This window comes from Mastomys coucha, unplaced genomic scaffold (genome assembly GCF_008632895.1).
Source record: "Mastomys coucha isolate ucsf_1 unplaced genomic scaffold, UCSF_Mcou_1 pScaffold12, whole genome shotgun sequence".
NCBI classification, from domain to species: domain Eukaryota; kingdom Metazoa; phylum Chordata; class Mammalia; order Rodentia; family Muridae; genus Mastomys; species Mastomys coucha.
In genome coordinates, this window is record NW_022196894.1 from 4,995,902 (window position 1) to 5,015,768 (window position 19,867).

Genomic DNA, 19,867 nt, shown 5'->3' on the forward strand with positions numbered 1-19,867 from the left:
GGAGAGAGGGAGGGGGAGAGGGAGAGAGGAAGAGAAAGAGGAAGAGAAAGAGAGAGAGAATGGATGGGGAGAGAGAGAGATGGGGGGGAGAGACAGACAGAGAAAGAAGCCCTAATAGTCTTCCATTTATATGTGAACCTGGCTCATACCTGGCTGTTGCTAGGTAACTGTTGGGCGGAGCCTAGAGGAAATGCTAACACACTGAGCTTGCTGCCCAACAGTTCAAAACTAGCTGTAGGGCTGGAGAGATGGCTCAGCAGTTAAGAGCACTGACTGCTCTTCCAGAGGTCATGAGTTCAAATCCCAGCAACCACATAGTGGCTCACAACCATCTCTAATGTGATTTGATACCCTCTTCTGGTGTGTCTGAAGATAGCTAAAGTGTACTTATATATAATAAATAAATAAAACTAGCTGTGTTGCTTTCAGGTTCCCAGGCCTTTGCAGGTACAAAACTAAGTAGCTCCATTCTTCCATCTCAACCCCACTCCTAGTCCCTCATTATCTCTTGACATGAATTCAAAAGTTCCTTTGAAAAGAGTCCCCCTATAATGCTTTTGTGGCCATAATTCCCTCCTCTGTCCTGTCCAATGAGGTCTGTTGCAAGCCACATGTGTAATTTTTTTTTTACTACATTAAAAAAAAAGGTATCATGTTGCCCAGGCTGGTCTTGAACTTGATATTGTATCAAGGATGACCTTGATCTCCCCATCCTTCTGCCTCTGCCTCAAAGTCCAGGGATTACAGATGTATAATACCATGCCTAGCTCACAGTTATTTTAAATATCTTAGAAGCCAGATAAAATGCAAATTAGACTAGGTAAAGTTACTTCTTGATATGTTTTACTTAAGCTATCTGATGTCCAAAACACCATTACTTCTAAGAGTCATGGACACAGAGAGTAAACAATGTGCCAGGACTGTGTCTCACTCCAGTGACCTCAACACAGAGAGTAAGTTATGTGCCAGGACTATGTCTCACTCCAGTGACCTCGACAGAGAGTAAGCAATGTGCCAGGACTGTGTCTCACTCCAGTGACCTCGGTACTGAAGAGACAGAGAGAAACGCAGGTCAAAAGACTCACAGGAGGAAATATGCAAACAAAGTGTGGAACAGAGACTGAAGGAAAGGCCATCCAGAGACTGTTCTACCTGGGGATCCGTCCCACAGACAGTAGCCAAATCCAGACGCTACAGAGACTGATGCTCGCAGCCAAGCATTGGACTGAGCACAGGGTCCCCAATGGAGGAACTGGAGAAGGGACTGAAGGAGCTGAGGGGGTTTGCAGCCCCGGGGGGAGGGAGCAACAGTGTCAACCAGCCAGGCCCCCTAGAGCTCCCAGGGACTGGACCACCAACCAAAGAGTACACATGGAAGGACCCATGGCTCCAGCCCCATAGGTGACAGAGGATAGCCTTTTTGGACATCAGTAGGAGGAGCAGCCCTTGGACCTGAGGGAGTTCGATGCTCCAGTGTAGGGGAATGCCAGGGCCTGAAGGTGGGAGTGAGTGCGTGGGTAGGTGGGAGGAGCACCCTCATAGAGGCAGGGGGAGGGGAGATAGCATAGGGGGCTTCCAGAGGAGAGACCTGGAAAGGGGATAACATTTGAAATGTAAATAAAGAAAATATCCAATAAAATGGAAAAGAAGAAAGAAAAGCACATCACAGCATGTTGGAGAGCAGCCTGGTCCACATAGCAAGTTCTAGGCCAGCAAGGGCTATAGACTGAGACCTGATTCCCAATACCCACAGAAAAATTATGTGGGCATGGCAGCACCAGCCGGTACCCAGGTAACCAGCTTTGATCTCATTGTGTCTTCCTATTGCAGGCCCAGTACCCACAGTTCATCAGCAGGGTGAGGGGACGAGGCACCTTCTGTTCCTTCGACACTCCTGATGAAGCCATACGGAATAAACTCATCCTGATTGCCAGGAACAAAGGTAAGTGGGGAGAGGGGTGGTCACCGAGCTTAATCATTTCATCAGCATCTATTGATGTCTACTCTCCCCGGTACGCTAAGCTTTGCTAGGTACAGGGTGGGGAAACTGGTGGAACAGAGGATAAACATATGCAGTTTTCTTTCTCAGGAGAAGAAAACTTACTGTGGGATTCATTTTCTCTCTTTCCTCTCGTCTGACTATTTCTTTTTCCTGTATTTTTGAGGTTGCATGTCATGCATCCCAGGCTTGTTTCAAAACCTATGTAGCTGATTGATGATAGCTTTGAACTTCTGGTCCTGCTGCCTCCACTTTCCCAGTGTTAGGCTTATAGGCATATACTACCACACATGGCTTATTCAATGCTGAGCATTGAACTCAGGGCCTCATATAGGCTAGGCAAGCCCTACCACTGGGTTATACCCCACCAGCCCAGGAGAGATTTCTCCATCCACTCTTGTGTTGCAGGTATCTACTGAGAAGCCAAGCTGTACTAATGGCGAAAACAGGCACATAAAACCTGCAGCCCTTCCTGCAGGATGTCATGGTTTATCAGGAAAGCAGCTAGCAAACACAGCGTATTTGGCAGGCAGTCACAGCCTCGGTCCAGAGAACAAGGAAAGAGAGTGGAGGTGGGGGGCGCTGGAGGTCCAGAAAGTCTTTCTAGAGGTGGTGTTGTTTTCTTGAAGGCATAAGGATGAGCAAGGACTGGCTAGGTAAAGAAAGGGGGCAGGGCAGTGCGTGATGCCCCAAGGCAGGGGTGGGGTGGGGTGGGGTGTTGTATGTGATGACCTGGGCAGGAGGATGGGCATGTGATATCCTGAGGCAGGATGGCACTAGGAAAGGTGGAGAAATAAATTGGGACAGACAGATGGAAAGAGTGATGCTAGGGAATAGATCAGGCTACCTCACACTGTCCCGTGGGACAATTCCAGTGCTGTGGAATTTTTTAAAGAGCTATGGGAAACCATTGAGAGTCTCTTGTTTGTTTTTATGTTTATTTATCTTATGTATAGGAGTGCTCTATCTGCATGCCTGAAGAGGGCATCTGATCCCATTACAGATGGTTGTAAGCCATCATGTGTTTGCTGGGAATTGAACTCAGGACCTCTAGGAGAGCAGCCAGTGTTCTTAACTGCTGCGTCACCTCTCCAGCTCCCCTGCTCCCTGTGGAGAGTTTTTAAGTGGGAGGATCTAAGTACTGAGATCTAAGTACCCACTCTGGGTCATGCACACAGTCAAACCTTTCTCTTGTATCTTGTTTCTTTTGTGTGTGTGTTTTTCTACATTAGTATGGGGGACTGAACCAAGGGCCTTATAGGGAAGCCCTAACAACTGAATATATGCATGTGTATGATGTGTATTATGTGCCATGGTGAATATGCAAAGATCAGACAATAAGTTCATAGGGTAGTTCTCTCCTACCTTTATGTAGGTCCTAGGGATTGACTTCAGGACGTTTGGTTTGCATAAATGCTTTGTCTACTGAACCACCTCATTCATCCTCCCTGCATTTTAATTGGAAGACAAGAGTCCCATTAAATTGGCCAGAGTGGCCTTGGACTTTTGATCCTCCTTCACAAGCCTCCCGAGCAGCTAGGTTAATAGGCATGTCCCACTAAGCCTAGCTTTTACATTTTTGTTTATTTATGGTTTGAGATAGGGTCTTATTGTATAGCCTAGGCCTAGAACTTGGAATACTTCTGCCCCTGCCTCTCAAGTGCTGCAGTTACAGACATGTGCTACTATGTCTGCCTTCACCTCCTTTTTATAAATGTGAAAAACAGTCCTAAAGATAGTGAGCAACCCAGACAAGTATTCACCAAACAGATAATGAAATCCCCTTTGACAACCAGCAGAGTCCTCCCTCCTTCGTAATGGCTCGGCTCCTTCGTGTGCTTTTCTAATGTCTTTGTTTGCCTGTTTTCTGACTCCAGTGTGCCGTAAGTTTTTGGCAAGCAAGAACTTTTTTTTATCTTGAGATTTCTCTACCATCAAACTCAGTAGTAGGAGGAGAGCAGACGTTCAAAGTTAGAAGGGCTGGGCCTGGTGGCTCACACCTTAATCCTGGATAGGTGGGCCTCTGTGAGTTCAGGGCCAGCCTGGTCTGCATAGCAAGTAGGCTAGCCAGGACTACACAGTGAAACCCTGTCTCAAAGCAGAGGGGCAGGGGAGAGAGAAAACAAATAAACAGAAATCAAAATTAGGAGTGAAGGAAAGAAGAGGGTGGGTGAGGGAAGAGAGAAAGCAAGGATGGAGGGATGGATAGTGGACAGGAGGTCAGAGGTGCCTGCCTGGGAGAGCAGAATTGAGGGTGGATGACAGTGGCCACTCACCCACCATGTCTCCCAAATGTGGCCCTAGAAACTCACACTCCTAATCTACTCCTGCCTCCTTCCAGGTGTGGTATTGGGGGGCTGCGGTGACAGATCCATCCGTTTCCGCCCCACGCTGGTCTTCAGGGATCACCACGCCCATCTGTTCCTCAACATTTTCAGTGGCATTTTAGCAGATTTCAAGTAACAGAGACGTCTCCATGCCGCTCACTCGGAGAGAGTCCTGTCTCAGCGGTGTCAACTTGATTAGTTTGCCTAATTCATATTTTCACTTCAGAGTTTATCAGAGGCGAATGCATAAACTAAAGGGTCATTTGTGGGGCAGGCTCATTGGTTAGTGCTTGTGGAGTGCTTGTGGAAAGGACGATGGTTTGAGGAGCGTCCCCTGCAGAGCTCATGGTGACCACTGGTTAAAGCCCAGAAGTTCTGTGTAAGCATTGAATGCTGTCTTAGGAAAGGCCATGAAGCCATATTTCTGCCAACCCTAGACTAACCAGTCTCTTAGAAATCACTCAAGGGTATTACACATGCTCCGAGGCGGGTGGGTATCTGCCTATCTCAAGTACCCTATCAGAGATCAGAGATAATGGCATCCTCTCTTCCCTCACAAACAAGCTCTTGTCACTTCTCACCTAATCCCTAGCTCCATGCCCCCACTCGTGACTTACTGAGGGTCTGGATAGCTGTCAGGAAGATGACAAGGTAGGGAAATAAGGACCATGTCTGGAGGCTTCTGGTACCCTAAACACCAAGACCCACTCATCCCTGTGCCCTGATGATGTCTCTGGCCTGTGAATTCTATCCTTGACTGACCCGTGCTCCTGGAGGACCTCCAGTTGTGCCAGTGATAGATAGTTTAGTCAACATTCCCATCATGTGTCAATCTGGACTCGGAGGAAGGAGAGAACACCCTGAGCACCCAGGAGACTCATGGAGCCTCCACTGAGGAACACGTACAGCAGAGTCCTTCATCCCATCTCCAGGGCCTCTGACTTATGACCCCTCATCCTGGGAGCACCATAGTCCATCTTTCACTCACCCACCTTCCCTCCATTCCTGAGCAGGACTAGTCCATCCCAGAGGGCCACTGCTGGACTTCCTGTTAGGGGCAATGTGTTCATTATAAAGGCATAAGGACACCACAACAGCTTGCTGGTCCTGATGGTTTTCTTGGACTTGCCCCCACCTCCTCACCCCCCCACCCGACCCCACCCCATCCCTACTCCCAGCCTGGACTTCTCCTGAGTATGAGGCTTTCCTGGCATCCAGCAGTTGATGCTTATGCAGGCTCCAGCATCTCAGCCAGAGGCCAGATGTTCTTAGAACTGCCTGGCTTGGCCTGAGAGGCTCCTAAGCAGACCACTAACCCTTCAGAGAGACAGTGTGTATTTAACATGTAGACTGCAGGGGCCTGTTTTATCCAGATGCGTCTTTGCATCCTGGTGCCCTCGTTGACTGGGGAGATGAGTATACCAGGGTTTCCAATTCAGCCCTTTTGTTCTCTTAATGATGATTCATCCAAAGACCTGGCTTTTGTGCTTCCTTAGACACGGCCCCCAACTTACCTGCCTTGAAGAAGAAAGGCGCTGACACACTTAACACAAACAGCAGATCCATGAATACCAGTTCATGTCACAGCCCTGCAGTCCGAGATTCAGTGCCCTCTTCGTAGCTGTGTTTAAGGTCATTTCCATCAGTGATGGGGTCTCCTCCCTTCCTCCTTCCCTGTAAGCTTTCACTCAGAGCATGTTTATTTCCACATCCATTATTTATCCACTCATCAGACTGCCATGAAATATTTGTGTTGTTCCAGGTCCTGTGCTAAGCACAGGCACCAAACATGAAATGAGAGAAGGTCCTTGCTCCTGGGAACTCCCACTCTCTCGGGAACCACAGACGCCTAACGTTGAAGTCAGAATGGCAAGTGTGCCAGCAAGGATTTCTGAACACTAAATCCAATGAGCCTTCACAGGGAAAGGATGTTTGAGCAGAATTCTCCAGAATGGAGTTATCCAAGGAGAAAAGGCAAGGATGAGTGAAGGAAGCAAAAAGCATGTGCAGAGGCACACCTGTGCATGTGCAGAGGCACACCTGTGCATGTGCAGAGGCACACCTGTGCATGTGCAGAGGCACACCCGTGCATAGTCTCAGCCCCCTGAGGAGCCAGACCCCACCCAAAAATCCCAAGGTTCAAGGTCTTATTTAACAAGCCAGAAAAATGCAGGCCAAGCCCTAATTCATAGTATTGGTTTAAGCATGCTGCCTCCTGAGAACCACAGTATCATATGCAGATACTCCTGCAGGACTTTAGAGTCCAAAGGGTTTTAATCCAGGACATAGGCAGAAAATGCTCTCTCTAATTAAGGGAGCAGCTGATATTTCATTTTCTTGCCACAGGGCATGTTGACAGAAGAATGAAACTCTTTGTAGAAAGTCATCTCCAGATGTATTGTCCACCCCTTGCCCAGAGACAGTTTAAATAAACTAACAAAAATTAAGGCGTTTATCCACAAGTTCTTGACTCGAGTACAGTGCATTCCTGAGACACCCTCTTTGGGAGTACAGGAGGTTAGCTGGAAGAATGCCAAGGGAAAGAATTGTCCACAAAACTCAAGACTGTAGAGACTTAGAGAAGGCTGAAGAAGCCTAGTGGGCAGGCTTCTGCCTAGGGCAGAAGCCACAAACAAGCACATCTGTGTGGAAGGTCTGGAGGAACACCCATCATGCGTTAGTGCAGTAGAGTTTAGTAAGCATCTCTAGCCAGTCTTGTCAATTGTGCAGAAAACAAGGCCTGGTACTAGCAAGTCTTAGCATATCCTCCCTTTTTATTATAAATGGGTGGTTTTTTTTTTTTTTATAACTTTTACTGATGCTCAGTAACCATGCAAAACTGTGCACATTCATGTACTAATAGATCTGTACCTATCTATCTCTGTATGCATATATATCAGCTCACTGTAGAAAACCACAGCTATGGAGCTTCGCAGACTCTCATGCAAACCAAGTGATCTTGTTTACAGTAACTGTCAACAGTGCCAATAAGGGGTGGGGGGCACTAACCTGTCAGAGTGGAACTGGTGACCACGTGAACAGTTCCATGAATTAAATGTTTCCTGTGTTAATCAGTATTCTTAAATTAAAAGAAAACGTTTATAATGGAAATGTCAGAGTGAATGTGGGCTTTTTCTAGAGGTTGCATTAATTCTCAGAAATGTCAATTCACCCCCAGATGGTGCAACGGCAGAGTAAGTACGGATTCCACCCAAGTCCAGCCTGGTGAGCCAGTGAATTTACTGGTTACTTAGAGGAGCATGGGGGACTCACACAGCTGCATCCCTTGAAAGCCCACTGGAACATAGGCAGCAATCAGAAAGCTGTGTCGTCGAAGTTCCATCGATATGGCCTCTCCCTCAGCAAAGGTTTATGTAACCTCAGGTGGCTGCTGCGAGTCCTGTGGGCTTCTATCTTCCTTACCTTCCTCCCATGACCCAGTATTTGACTCCATGAAAGTTAAGGAGAAAGGCTCCGTTTCAGCTTCAAGTTTAAGAGAGGACACACAGGTAGGCTCAGCAGTTGAGAGCACTGACTGCTCTTCCAGAGGTCCCGAGTTCAATTCCTAGAAACCACATGGTGGCTCACAACCATCTGCAATCAAATCTGACGCCTTCTTCTGGTGTGTCTGAAGACAGAGACACTGTACTCATATACATTAAATCAATCAATCAATCAATCTTAAAAAAAAAAAAAAGGTAACACGGTCCATCACAGTGTAGAAGGCATTATGGTCGCAGGAGCTCAAGGCAGCTGGTCACACTGGTTCCTCAGTCGGAAAGCAGAGAGCAGACAGAAATGGGATTACAGTAGAGAACCTCAAAGCCCACCCCAAAGATCCACTTCCTCCTAAAAATTTCACAGCTTTCCAAAGTAGTGCCACCAGCTGGAAAATGAGGATTCAAACAGCACTAATTCAGGGAAGAGGAGCCACACAGATCGCCAATACAGTAAGTTTCTCTGTGAGTTTCCTGGGCCTCCAAGCCTCCCGTCTGTCTTCAAGGAGTTGCTTCAATCCAGCAGAAAATTCACATAATAAGTGGGACAGGCAGATGGGAAGTCAAGCTCCCCACCCCAGTTTCATTTTCAAGACTTTGTAGGGGCTGCTTCAGTGACTGAGCAGAGGGCGGAGGCTAGCAAGGTAAAGACAGGAGGGCTGATGTCTCTGAGCTTGGTACTGCGGGGCCACAAGGAGGTGGAGATGGCATGACAAGGAAACAGGGCAAAGGGGCAGGCCAGCTCAAATCCTGGCAGGCCCTGTGCACCACACTGAGAGGCAGGCTTTCCACCGAGGCAAGGGAGCCGCCGAGGGTGTGGGACAGTAGAATCAACCAGGATGCACTTAGAAAAACCCCTGTGAGGGTGTGGGACAGTAGAATCAACCAGGATGCACTTAGAAAAACCCCTGTGAGCTGGGGATGGAGAGATGGCTCAGCAGTTAGGAGTGCTTGCTGCTATTGCAGAGGACCCAAGTTCAGTTTCTAGCACCCATGTTGGGCAGCTCATAATGACCTGTATCTCCAGCTACAAGGGATCTGATGCCCTCTTCTGACCTCCATGGTACCTACCTACACTCACGTGTACATATTAATATTTAAATGTATATGTATACACATAATTTAAAGTAACTCTTTAAAAAGAATTCCTGGGGCTGGAGCAATGACTTGGGGTTACAGGCACTTGATATTCTTGCAGAGGACCCAGGTTCATTCCTAGCACCCACATGGCAGCTTACAACTGTGAGATTCCCGGAGGGACGACCCCACACACCACCAAGACACGGACTTGATGAAATCTGCAAAAGGCTTTTTATTCCAGCTAGCTGGGGTGAGACTCATATTCCTTGCAGGGGTAGAGGAGCCTGTCCCCGAGCAGGGTCTTAGGCAGCTTTTTATTTCTGTGCAGTTGCTGGGGCAAAAGGGAAGACTGGGATAAGGGGAAGGTACGGGGTGGTTTCTGATTGGTGCTGGCTCATGCTAGGGTCCAGGGGTGGGCTAGCCACCTGGCAATTGTTTTGGGCCAGGTTGTTTCTGGGTTCTTGGGCCAGGTCTTGGTTCCCTTGTTTCTGGGTTCTGGGAGCTGCTGGTCTCCCATTGTTTTTAGGTTCTAGGAGCTGGTCTCCCACTGAGTTTAACTAATGGCTAAATTCCCACAGTACAGTTTGAAAATTTATCTTACACAACCACTTGTAACTCAACCAGCCTCCAAGGATACCATGCATGCAGATGGTACACAGACAGATGTCAGGCAAAACACACTCTTCAAAAATAGAAACAACTCTTCTCTTAAAGTCTGTGAGTGCATGAAGAACAGAGTTGCTAGCGAGCCGTCCATGACCAGTGGTGTCGAAATGGCCTACAGCCTGCTTGTAACAGCCAGCACTGGTTCAGAGGGAAGCGTTTTATTTATTTACTTTTTATTTATTTTTGAGACAGTGTCTCATTGTGCAGCACTAGCTGGCTTGTAACTGATAGACTAGGCTGCCCTCAAACTCACACCTGCCCACATCTGCATCCCAAATGTTAAGATTAACAGTGTGTGCCACTGTGCCTGGCCCAGAAGGCAATTTTTACCTTAATACTAAGTTTTTTCATTTTTATTTATGTGTGTGGGTGTTTAACCTGCATATATGTCTGTGCACCACGTTCATGCAATACCAGAAGAGGGTGCCTTGTCCCTTGGAACTGGAGTTACCACTGAAAGTCACCATGTGGGTGGCGGAAATTGAACCTGGGTCCTCTGGTATAGTAGCCAGTGCTCCTAACTGCTGAGCCATTTCTCTAGCCCCTGTTTGCCTTTATATTAAATGTATTTTAAAAATAACCATATATTGCCGGGCAGTGATAGTGCACACCTTTAATCCCAGCACTTTGGAGGCAGAGGCAGGTGGATTTCTGATTTCAAGGTCAGTCTGGTCTACAGAGTGAGTTCCAGGACAGCCAGGGTTATACAGAGAAACCCTGTCTCGAAAAACAAAAAAATAATAATAATAAATAAATAAATAAACAAACAACAAACCATATATATTAATGATAATAATCATAGTCTAATGATCACTTTGAATATCTGCTATGACAAGAATATTCTTTGTGTTTTGAAAATTCCCTCCTAACAACTTAAAAGGTATATGTTTTTTGATCCTGAGGGGACAAGGCAGGATATCATTATGGAGACCAGGCTGGTCTTGACCTGCTGATGGTTCTGTCTTCATCTCTCAAGTGCAGAGATTATGGCTACACTTACCAGGCCCAGCGTGGGGTCAGCTTGAATTTAACATATCTGAAAGAAGACAATGTGTGAAAGAAGCCACACATGTGGACACATACATGCAGTCAGCTCAATACTGGTTGAGGATAAACTGTCTGGCAACCAACTTTGGAAAGTTAATGTGAACTTGGCACCGTCAGTGTAAGCACACAGCCTGAGGCAACTGGGCTGAAAAAGGCACAATTGCAAAGTCAGATGCCATCACCTTCATCATTGTCATCACCACCACCTCCTCTGCCTCCTCCTCCTCCTCTTCCTGTTCATCCTCTTCCTTCTTTCTCCTTCTTAAGAATGTCACAAATCCCAGACTGGTCTCAAGCCTGCTGCATAGCTGAAAATAATCTTGAATTTTAATCCACCTGCCCTTATACCCCAAGTGTTGGGATTACAGGTATGTACCACCATGGTTGGTTTTAGGCTGCGCTAGAGATGTAACCTAAGACTCTAGATGAGGACTCTGCCAGCTAAGCCTCAGCCTCCAGATTCTCTCTAAAAATGTACTGCTCTTCACATTCCACCTATTGTCCTTACTGGTAAGACAGGACAGCTCAGTAAAATGAGCCAGCATGGCTGCTTCCTAGCTGGTGACCTTGAGGGAGCCACCTAACCTCCCAGCCCATTGTAAACACTACCATACACACTTGCACTTTCTAAGTGCTTTCCTGAGCTAAGAGTCTCTCTCCTAAGCACGGTCCGTGTAAGCCGGTCATTAGCTGTCCTAACAGAAGATATGGTTGTTAGCTTCACAAGTGAAGAAACCGAGGCTCAGGTTGTTGAAATGGCCCAGGCTTCCAGGTAGGTAGTGACAAGGAACGGAGGGACGCTTCAGTCCTGTGCTCTCTGGGGTTCACCGTGGACAGTGGCTGGCTGTGAGAGCTAGCTCAATTTTTAAAAATTTTTTTATGTAGATTGGTGCTTTACTTATGTGTATGTCTGTGCACCATGTGAACATCACTCAGAGAATCCAGACGAGGATGCTGGATGCTCTGAGGCTGGAGTTACAGATACTTGTGACAGTAACCTGGTTAGCTTTAACTGTCCATTTGACACAACCTAGAATCACCTGAGACGAGTCAGTGCGTCTACACTGCGTCAGCCTGAAGGCATGTCTGTTGGAGGCTAGGCTGAGTTATTGATATGGGACAACCCAGCACTCTGTAGGCAGCACCCTAGGCAGATTCTCTCAGACTGAATAAAAGCTGAAACATTGAGCATCCATACATTTATCTCTGCTCTTGACTATGGCTGTGATGGCATCAGCTGCTTCAAGTTCCTGCCACTGTGACTTCCCAACAGTAATGATTTGTAAGCTGCAACTCTATGTGGAAATAAACTCCTTCTACTCTCAACTGCATTTTGTCAGGGCTCCTTTGTCTCAGCAGCAGAAACAAAGCTAGAGCACTGACTAAAGCTTGCTAAAAATCATGTAAGTTAGATGTGGTGGCTCACATGTGAAATCTCAGCAACTTAGGAGGCTGAGCCAGGAGGATTGAGAGTTCAAGGACAGTCTAGGCTCAATAGCAAGATCTCATCTCAAAACTAAAATTAAGGGACTATATAAATGGCTCATTGGTTAAGAGTATAGAGTGCTCTTGCAGAAGACCTGGGTGTAGATCCCAACAACCACATAGGGTGATTCAACTGCCTACAACTTCAGTTCCAGGGACCTGATGACCTCTTTTGACAGCCTTAAGCATTGCAGTCACGTGTACAAACCCAGACGCACATATACATGTGATTAAAAAGAAAATCTTTCTTTTTTTTCAATACTGGGTTTCTCTATGTACCCTTGACTGTCCTGGAACTCACTCTGCAGACCAGGCTGGCCCTGACCTCATAGAGATTCACCTGCCTCTGCCTCCCAAGTGCTGGGATTAAAGGCATGTGCCACCACTGCTCAGCCCTTAAAAATTAAGTATAAAACTAAAGTCTTGTACTAATTGCCTGTCAAGTGGGAGGTGTCTGGTGTGTAATGGTTCCATTCAGTACTGCTTTGCTCTTTGCTGGGCTTCGCAGTGTAGTCCTATAAATCAGCAATTAGGAGGCAAAGACACGGGGCTGACGAGATGGCTCAGCAGGTAAGAGCACCGACTGCTCTACAGAAGGTCCTGAGATCAAATCCCAGCAACCACATGGTGGCTCACAACCACCCGTAATGAGATTTGATGCCCTCTTCTGGCGCGTCTGAAGACAGCTACAGTGTACTAATAATAAATAAATCTGCTGGGTGGTGGTGCACGCCTTTAAAAAAAAAATAAAAAAAAAAGAGTTGCCATGGTCATGGTGTCTCTTCAAAAAAAAAAGGAGGCAGAGACAGAAGTATCACCTCAAGTTTGAGGGCACCTTGGTCTACAGAGCAAGTTGCAGGCCAGCCATGGCTATATAGGGAGACTCTGTCTCTAGAAACTCAAAACAACAACAATGAAACAAAACACTACTTTTGTGTGACAAGCCAAGTGTCTCTTGTAAGCCCAACAGCCCCAAATAGTGTGTTTCCATAACAACCACATTCCCACAAATAAACATTGCCCATTTCTCAGTGCAGGGCAGGCCTGGCTGTTGCTGGAGTATTTCAACCATTAATCAGTGAACCCAATATTTTGTCCCTAGTGCAGATACAAACAAGGCCAGATGGTATCAGACCTGCCTGATTAAGTCTAATCAAGCAAAATTTTATAGTTAAATGCTACAGGATCAAAACAAGGCCATAAAACATGGACCTGTCTCTGGCTCCGAGGGACCCTGTTGCTTTTCATGAAAGAACCCAGGAGTCTGGAAGGCATAGAATAACAATGAAATTAAAATTCCAACCAGCTTGTTGGTGTGACTTATTTCAGGCTGTGGACAGGGGATAGAACAACAGCTAGCAAGGCTGTGCAGTCCTGGTGCTGCTCATCAGCAAAGCAGGAGCCTCGTCGGAGCAGACCTCACATGGTTACTGTGTCAGCTGAACAGAACCTGACAAGCCACAGACCACTCTGTTCCTAAGTGTAGGTAATGGAGAGCCACAGCTTGAGACAGGAGTGCTAAGCTTAGCAGACAGGAAGGAAAGCCATGCTGTGAGAAGCAAACAGGATCCCATCCAAAATGCTTTTCAACAACTGTGCATTGCACCCAGCATGGGTCCAGAATAGAAGCACATAGCTGGCAAGCTTTTTCTTTAAAAAAAACAAATTTATTTATTTTATGTATTCACCATTGCTCTCTTCAGACACAAGGAAAAGGCATCAGACACCATTGCAGATGGTTGAGCCACCATGTGGTTGCTGGGAATTGAACTCAGGACCTCTGGAAGAGCAACCAGTGCTCTTAACCACTGAACCATCTCTCCAGCCCATGCCAAGCTTTTTTCTGCCTAGAAAACCAGGCTAAAGGCGACTTCGGAAATTGTTCAATCAGTGAAATACTTGCTGAGCAAGCATGAAGATTGGTATTTGATCCCCAATACCTACATACAAGCTAGGTGGGGTGACAGGGGAAATGGGGACAAGAGAATCCCAGGGTCTTGATGGCCAGCTAACCTAGCCTACTTAGTGAACAGTCCTCTCCAACTCAAAGGTTATGGTGATCACAAGGGAATGTGGTGCCACACACCTGTAATTCCAGCACTTGGGAGGCAGGAGAATCAGAAGTGCAGGTCATTCTTGACTACATAATAAATTTTAGGCCACCCTGGGTTATACAGAAGTCTACCTCACAATCATCACAACAAGAAAAGATGCCGGGTAGACATCCTTGGAGAGCAGGTGGCTCTTGATACCCTGGGGAGACACAAAGGGAGCCTGTACACCTGACACCTCAGCAACATGTCCTCCGGCCTCCAAAATCAGCCTGTATCAGATTCTGGGATAAGTACTAGTTTCTGTATTTTATCATTTTATTTTGAGACAGAGTCTCATGTTAGCCCCGCCTATCCTCAAACAAGATCTTCCTGCCTCAGTCTCAGGAGTGCTGAGATTACAGGAGTGCACCACCAGGCCCAGCCTCACTAAACATTTTTACTTAATCTTTTTTTTTTAAGTGTAGTTTTGAGTCTCAGTTGTGTGAGTGTATGCCACACATAGCATGTGGAGGTCAGAGGACAACTTGTGGGGACCATTGAAGTGGAAGACACCCTTGGATTAGCAATAGTGATTGAGGCAAACAGGGAGTCTTGTGGTTGGGTTATACTCACATGCATCCTCTTGTCATAAATCACTTGGCAGAACAGATCCTTCACTTCCACATACTGTGCGCGCACCCTTCCAAATAATACAATAATGCATCTCACAACCTCAGAAACCACCCAGCTCCCAATGTGCCTTAGGCTTTACTCCCATCTCAGAATAAAATATACACTTCTTAGCCCCTGGTAATAATCAGATTTGGGCAGTTTCCATTCAAGCATATTCCCAATCCATCATGAACTTGTTTTGGGTGGCAATGCACTAGGACAGACTATCCCTCAAGTGAACTTACAAGAAGAATCCCCTACTTACTGCCTTATACCTATGCACAAATGACTATGCAAATGATTAAGATCAGATGCACTGTGGGTATGTATATGATTAAAATCAGCCACACTATGGGAAGAGACAAATACAGTAGAAAAGAGAATGTAGGGAACCTTGGAGTAGGCTCAGGATATCCCAAGACCAAGTTTTCAGCACAAAGATTAATTTGCCCCAGAGGGACAAAGGGCAAGGGATAAGGACAAAGACGGGAGATAAAGAGAGAGAAGGAAAAGGAAACAAGGGAGAGAGGAGAAAGGACACAGAGAGGAGAAGGGGTATTTTTTCTGGGGGTGGATGATGACAAAGGACTGCCTCTGGATGCAGATGAGACAGACATGGCCCACAGGCAAATGGCAGTTTATAGAGGTAAGATGGGAAACCCCATGTTAGGATGGGGTATTTAATTTTTATTGGGCATGTTAATTAGGGCAGCCAAAGGGGGTTTTTGATTGCTAGACTTTAATACTTTGATAACTGGACCTTAGCAGTCAGCCTCAGGAGGAAGAAGAGGCCAAATAAGGGACTAGAGCTTGCTGGCTAGCTTTAGGGAGTAGTCTAACCATTTTTCAGCTCAGAAGAGGGAATGAGGAGAAAGGCAAGGCCTGCCAGAGCCGTGCTTGCATGCTCAGGCTGGCTAGACGCCCTTCTGTCAATCAAAACTGAGCAACCACTCTGCTCCTCCTTCACGGGACCTCATGGGACTCAGGCTATAGCCTCACTTTTGTGTCCTGTTGTCAGTCTTGACTGTGTATCTGGCTATATCAGCCCAAATAAAGTGAGACTGCTATTTATGCATTTCTGCGTGGGCCAATCCTTGTTTTCAGTCCTCTAGATAAGAGGTCAAGGACCTGGAAACACTAGGCTCAGACCCCTCACCAGCAACAAAAAGGCTCTTCTTAGCCTTCCAACACCCAGAGCCTTATGAATGCTGTTTGAGTTACCCAGTGCACAGCAATTGGAAGTGGGTGGCTCTTCTTTGGTCTCAGTAGACCATGTTGGCCTAGAACCTTGTACCTGAGGATGAACCTGATCCTCCTGCTTTAGCTTCCCAAGTGATAGGGTCATAGTCATGTGAAAACCACCATGCTTGATTGGGAGGCAGGGGTTGAGCCTCATTCTACATGTAGCCTGGCTGGCCTCACACTTATAACAATCTTCCTGCTTGAGTTTTCCCAGCATTGGGATTTTAGGCATGAACTACCATGCCTGGCTCTTATTTTTGTTATAACCCAAAGGGGTTGGGCATGTAGTTGAGTCATAGAGCGCTTACCTAGAGTGTACAAAGCTCTGGGTTGGATCCCCAGCATCACACACACCAAAAACAAACAAACCAAATCAAACCAACCAAAACAAAAACAAGAATTAATCAACGTAGCTACAATATGAATCTAAAAGCCTTTTCCCCCTGTGGCCTGGAACTTGTCAGACTATATTGGTCTCAAACTTAGAGCAACCCATCTGCCTCTGCCTCCTTGCAAATCAAGGCCTACACCATGAAGTCTGGCTCTTGTTTTGGTTTCTAAACAACTCCAACTACTGCCCTGCTGGGTTAGGGGATCCTAATTCACTTCCTGTTCTCAGTGGCAAGGGCCCCGACTGTAGCTGATGTGCACACTTGGTTCTTGTGTGCCCTCTGCTGCCGCCTGGTAAGCAGACTACATTGCAAAGGCCACGCTGGTGAGAAAACTCTCATCTCTCAGGCATGTCCCTTGCAGGCCTAGCAGCCTTTTAGTTAAGCAGTGTGCAGGGCTGGCAAGATGGCTCAGCAGGTAAGAGCACTGACTGCTCTTCCAAAGGTTCTGAGTTCAGATCCCAGCAACCACATGGTGGCTCACAACCACCTGTAATGAGATCTGACGCCCTCTTCTGGTGTGTCTGAAGACAGCTACAGTGTACTACGCTGGAGCAAGCTGGGCTGGAGCAAACAGAGGTCCTGAGTTCATGGCCATTTGTACAGCTACAGTGTACTCATAACACATTAAATAAGAGCAGTGTGCAGACTCCTCACTGCAGTCACATGGAGAACCTAGCAATGGGAGGAACAGGAAAGAGCCTGGACAGTGTTTTGAAGGTATTACCATCATAAAAGTGAACCAAATGCAAACTCAAGACAGAGACTTACTGGTTTGTTTGTTGTTTTGAAATATAGTCTAATTTAGACCAGACTGACCACAAACTTACTAAAGGCCAAGGACTCCTGATCCTCCTGCCTCTGCCTCCCTAGGGCTGGGATTACATGCATATGCCAACCAATTTATGTGGTGCTTGACTTATCACTCTATCAACTGAGCTTCATCTCCAGCCCCATAAGCTGGCATTTCTAAACTTGAGGCCCTCTGGCTGCAATCAGGCCATACCCCTAACATCCCAGTAGAATCAAATTCTAAGTCATTATTAACTACACAGCAAGCTTGAGGCCCTCTCTCAAGCAAAACAAAGTCATATAGGACTTCTCAATTTTTGATTATGTGGGAAGAAGGCTGTGTGCATTGATACAGTGTACATGGGGAGGTCAGAGGACAACCCGAAGGAGTCAGTTCTCTCCTGACACCATATGGGTCCTTGGGTCAAATTCAGGCTGTCAGGGTTGATACTAAGCACCTTTATCAACTGAGACTTTTGCTGCCTCCCACCCCTAAGTTTATTACTCACATAATCCTTTAAGGTTTAGAGGATCTTTGTTGGTAAAGTAGGCTCAAGACATTCAGGCATCCCTGCTCACTGACCTCATGCACATGGCTGTGCTCTCACGGTCCAGTGTCCACACCCTACATCACTTTACTATAAGGGTCTGAGAACGGCCATCACAGTGGGAAAGGTATGGAGGCCAGAGGCACTTGCAGCTATGGTATATACTTGCTTACATCCAGGGGGATAGGGCACCAGTAAGAGAATCCCAGGGCTCCAGTTGTGACGAGGCTGAAGGCTTTGTCGTTTTTTCAGACAGGTTCTATGTAATCCTGGTACTATATAGACCGGGCCTCAGATTGGCAGTGTTCCTCCTGCCTCTGCTTCCCAAATCCTAGAATTACAGTATTTTTTAAGATTTATTTATTATTATATCTAAATACACTGTTGCTGTCTTCAGACACACCAGAAGAGGGCATCAGATCTCATGGCAGATGGTTGTGAGCCACCATGTGGTTGCTGGGATTTGAACTCAGGACCTCTGGAAGAGCAGTCAGTGCTCTTAACCACTGAGCCATCTCTCCAGCTCCTAGAATTACAGTATTATTCTGTCTCAAAACACTGAAACAAAAAGGTCCTACAAAACAGGCAAGCTGTGTGCTGGTAGCGCATGCCACTAATCCCAGCACTCAGAAGGCAGAGGCAGGTGGCTCTCTGAGTTTGAATCTACAGAGTGAATTCCAGGACTGCCAGGGCTGCATAGAGAAACCCTGTCTCAAAAAAAATCAAGCCAACAAATAAACCAGGTGAGACTGGGGCTTGACATGGTGGTGCGCACTCAAGAGGCAGAAGCAAGTGTATCTCTTTATCTCTTTTGAGTTCAGCAGGCCAGCTTGGTCTACATAGTAAGAGCTTGTCTAAAAAAAAAAAAAATGCAAGGTGGTGCATACCTTTATTTAATACCACCACTCCAGAGGCAAAGACTAGAGGATTTCTGAGTTTAGAGCCAGCCTAAAGATAGAGATAGCCAGGAGTAACATAAAGAGATCCAGTCCCAAAAAACTAGGCTCAGCAGCTCAGAGTTTGGGCTGCTCTTCCTCAGGTCCTGAGTTTAATTCTTAGCCTTCATGGTGGCTCACAACTGTCTATAATGTGAATTGATGCTCTTCTGATATGCTGACTCTACAATTAGAAAAAGCACCCATATACATAAAATGCATGCGTCTTTTTCTTAAGTACCTTAGAAAAATACAAAGCTAAAAAGAATCCTAGGTGGGACCTACTGAAGTTAGGTCACTGAAGCATGGCTTCAGAGGATACTAGGACCTACTCGCTCCTTCTTGTGTTTATTTACTTCTCTATCCACAGCAGGGACAGAAACAGTGTTATTCACATATCGAGGAGTGGAGACAGCCCAGGATGTCCACTGACCTGCTGAGTTGGTAAACACACACAGAAATTCTCTCATATTCAAGTGCACCGGAGAGTCAAGTCACAAAGAACAACCCACAAACACTTTCACTGACTCAAGTGTATTAAGCTCTGAACAACACCAAGTTAACACTGGGAAGCACAGGAGGAAACACATGATTCCCTTCACCGATGTCAGATAACAAAATCAGTCAGGTTAGCTGCTGCCTGCAAACAGGTAGAGGTGTGGAGAGGACGAAGGCAGGGACAGCTATGGCCTTAGTGCCTATCTGGGACAGTGAAGTGCTGGAATTAGCCACTGGCAATGGCTACACAACACAAGGATGTGCTATGTGTCCAGGACAATAAGAATGGTTATGACTTGATATGCACATAAGGGTTTTTTTTTTTTTTGAGATTACAATAGAATTACATGTATTCCTCCTTTCCTTTCCTCCCTCCAAATCTTCGTACATCCTCCTATATCCTTCATATATCCTTGCCCTTTCACATTCATGGCCTGTTTTTCCTTAACTGTTGTGTATACATGCATATGCTTCTAATCCTAAGCTGCTCACTCAGTACTTGTTTGTTTTCAGGGCCGCCCATTTCGTATTGGGTAACTAACTGGTGAGCCCTTCCCTGAGGAAGCGTACTTCTGCTCTCAGATTTCCCTTGTTGCCTGTGGCTATTGTGTGGGACTGAGGCCTGTGGTGGAACCCCCCAACACATACACTTTGGCA

The 19,867-nt window shown here is 46.4% G+C and overlaps 1 protein-coding gene across 7 annotated transcripts in view; it reads left to right on the forward strand.

Moving 5' to 3' along the window:
- Abat (4-aminobutyrate aminotransferase) overlaps positions 1-8,991 on the forward strand; it is a 106,190-nt gene extending 97,199 nt beyond the window's left edge. For 6 of the 7 annotated variants that reach the window (XM_031362050.1, XM_031362064.1, XM_031362074.1 and 3 more), the window contains 2 exons: positions 1,831-1,942; positions 4,341-7,437. In XM_031362050.1, coding sequence (XP_031217910.1) covers positions 1,831-1,942; positions 4,341-4,462 — 234 coding nt within the window. In that variant the 3' untranslated portion in view covers positions 4,463-7,437. Of the gene's footprint in view, positions 1-1,830; positions 1,943-4,340; positions 7,438-7,504 lie in introns of those variants that run through there. The other variant, XM_031362102.1, reaches the window with a different exon arrangement.
- The last annotated feature ends 10,876 nt before the right edge of the window (positions 8,992-19,867 follow it).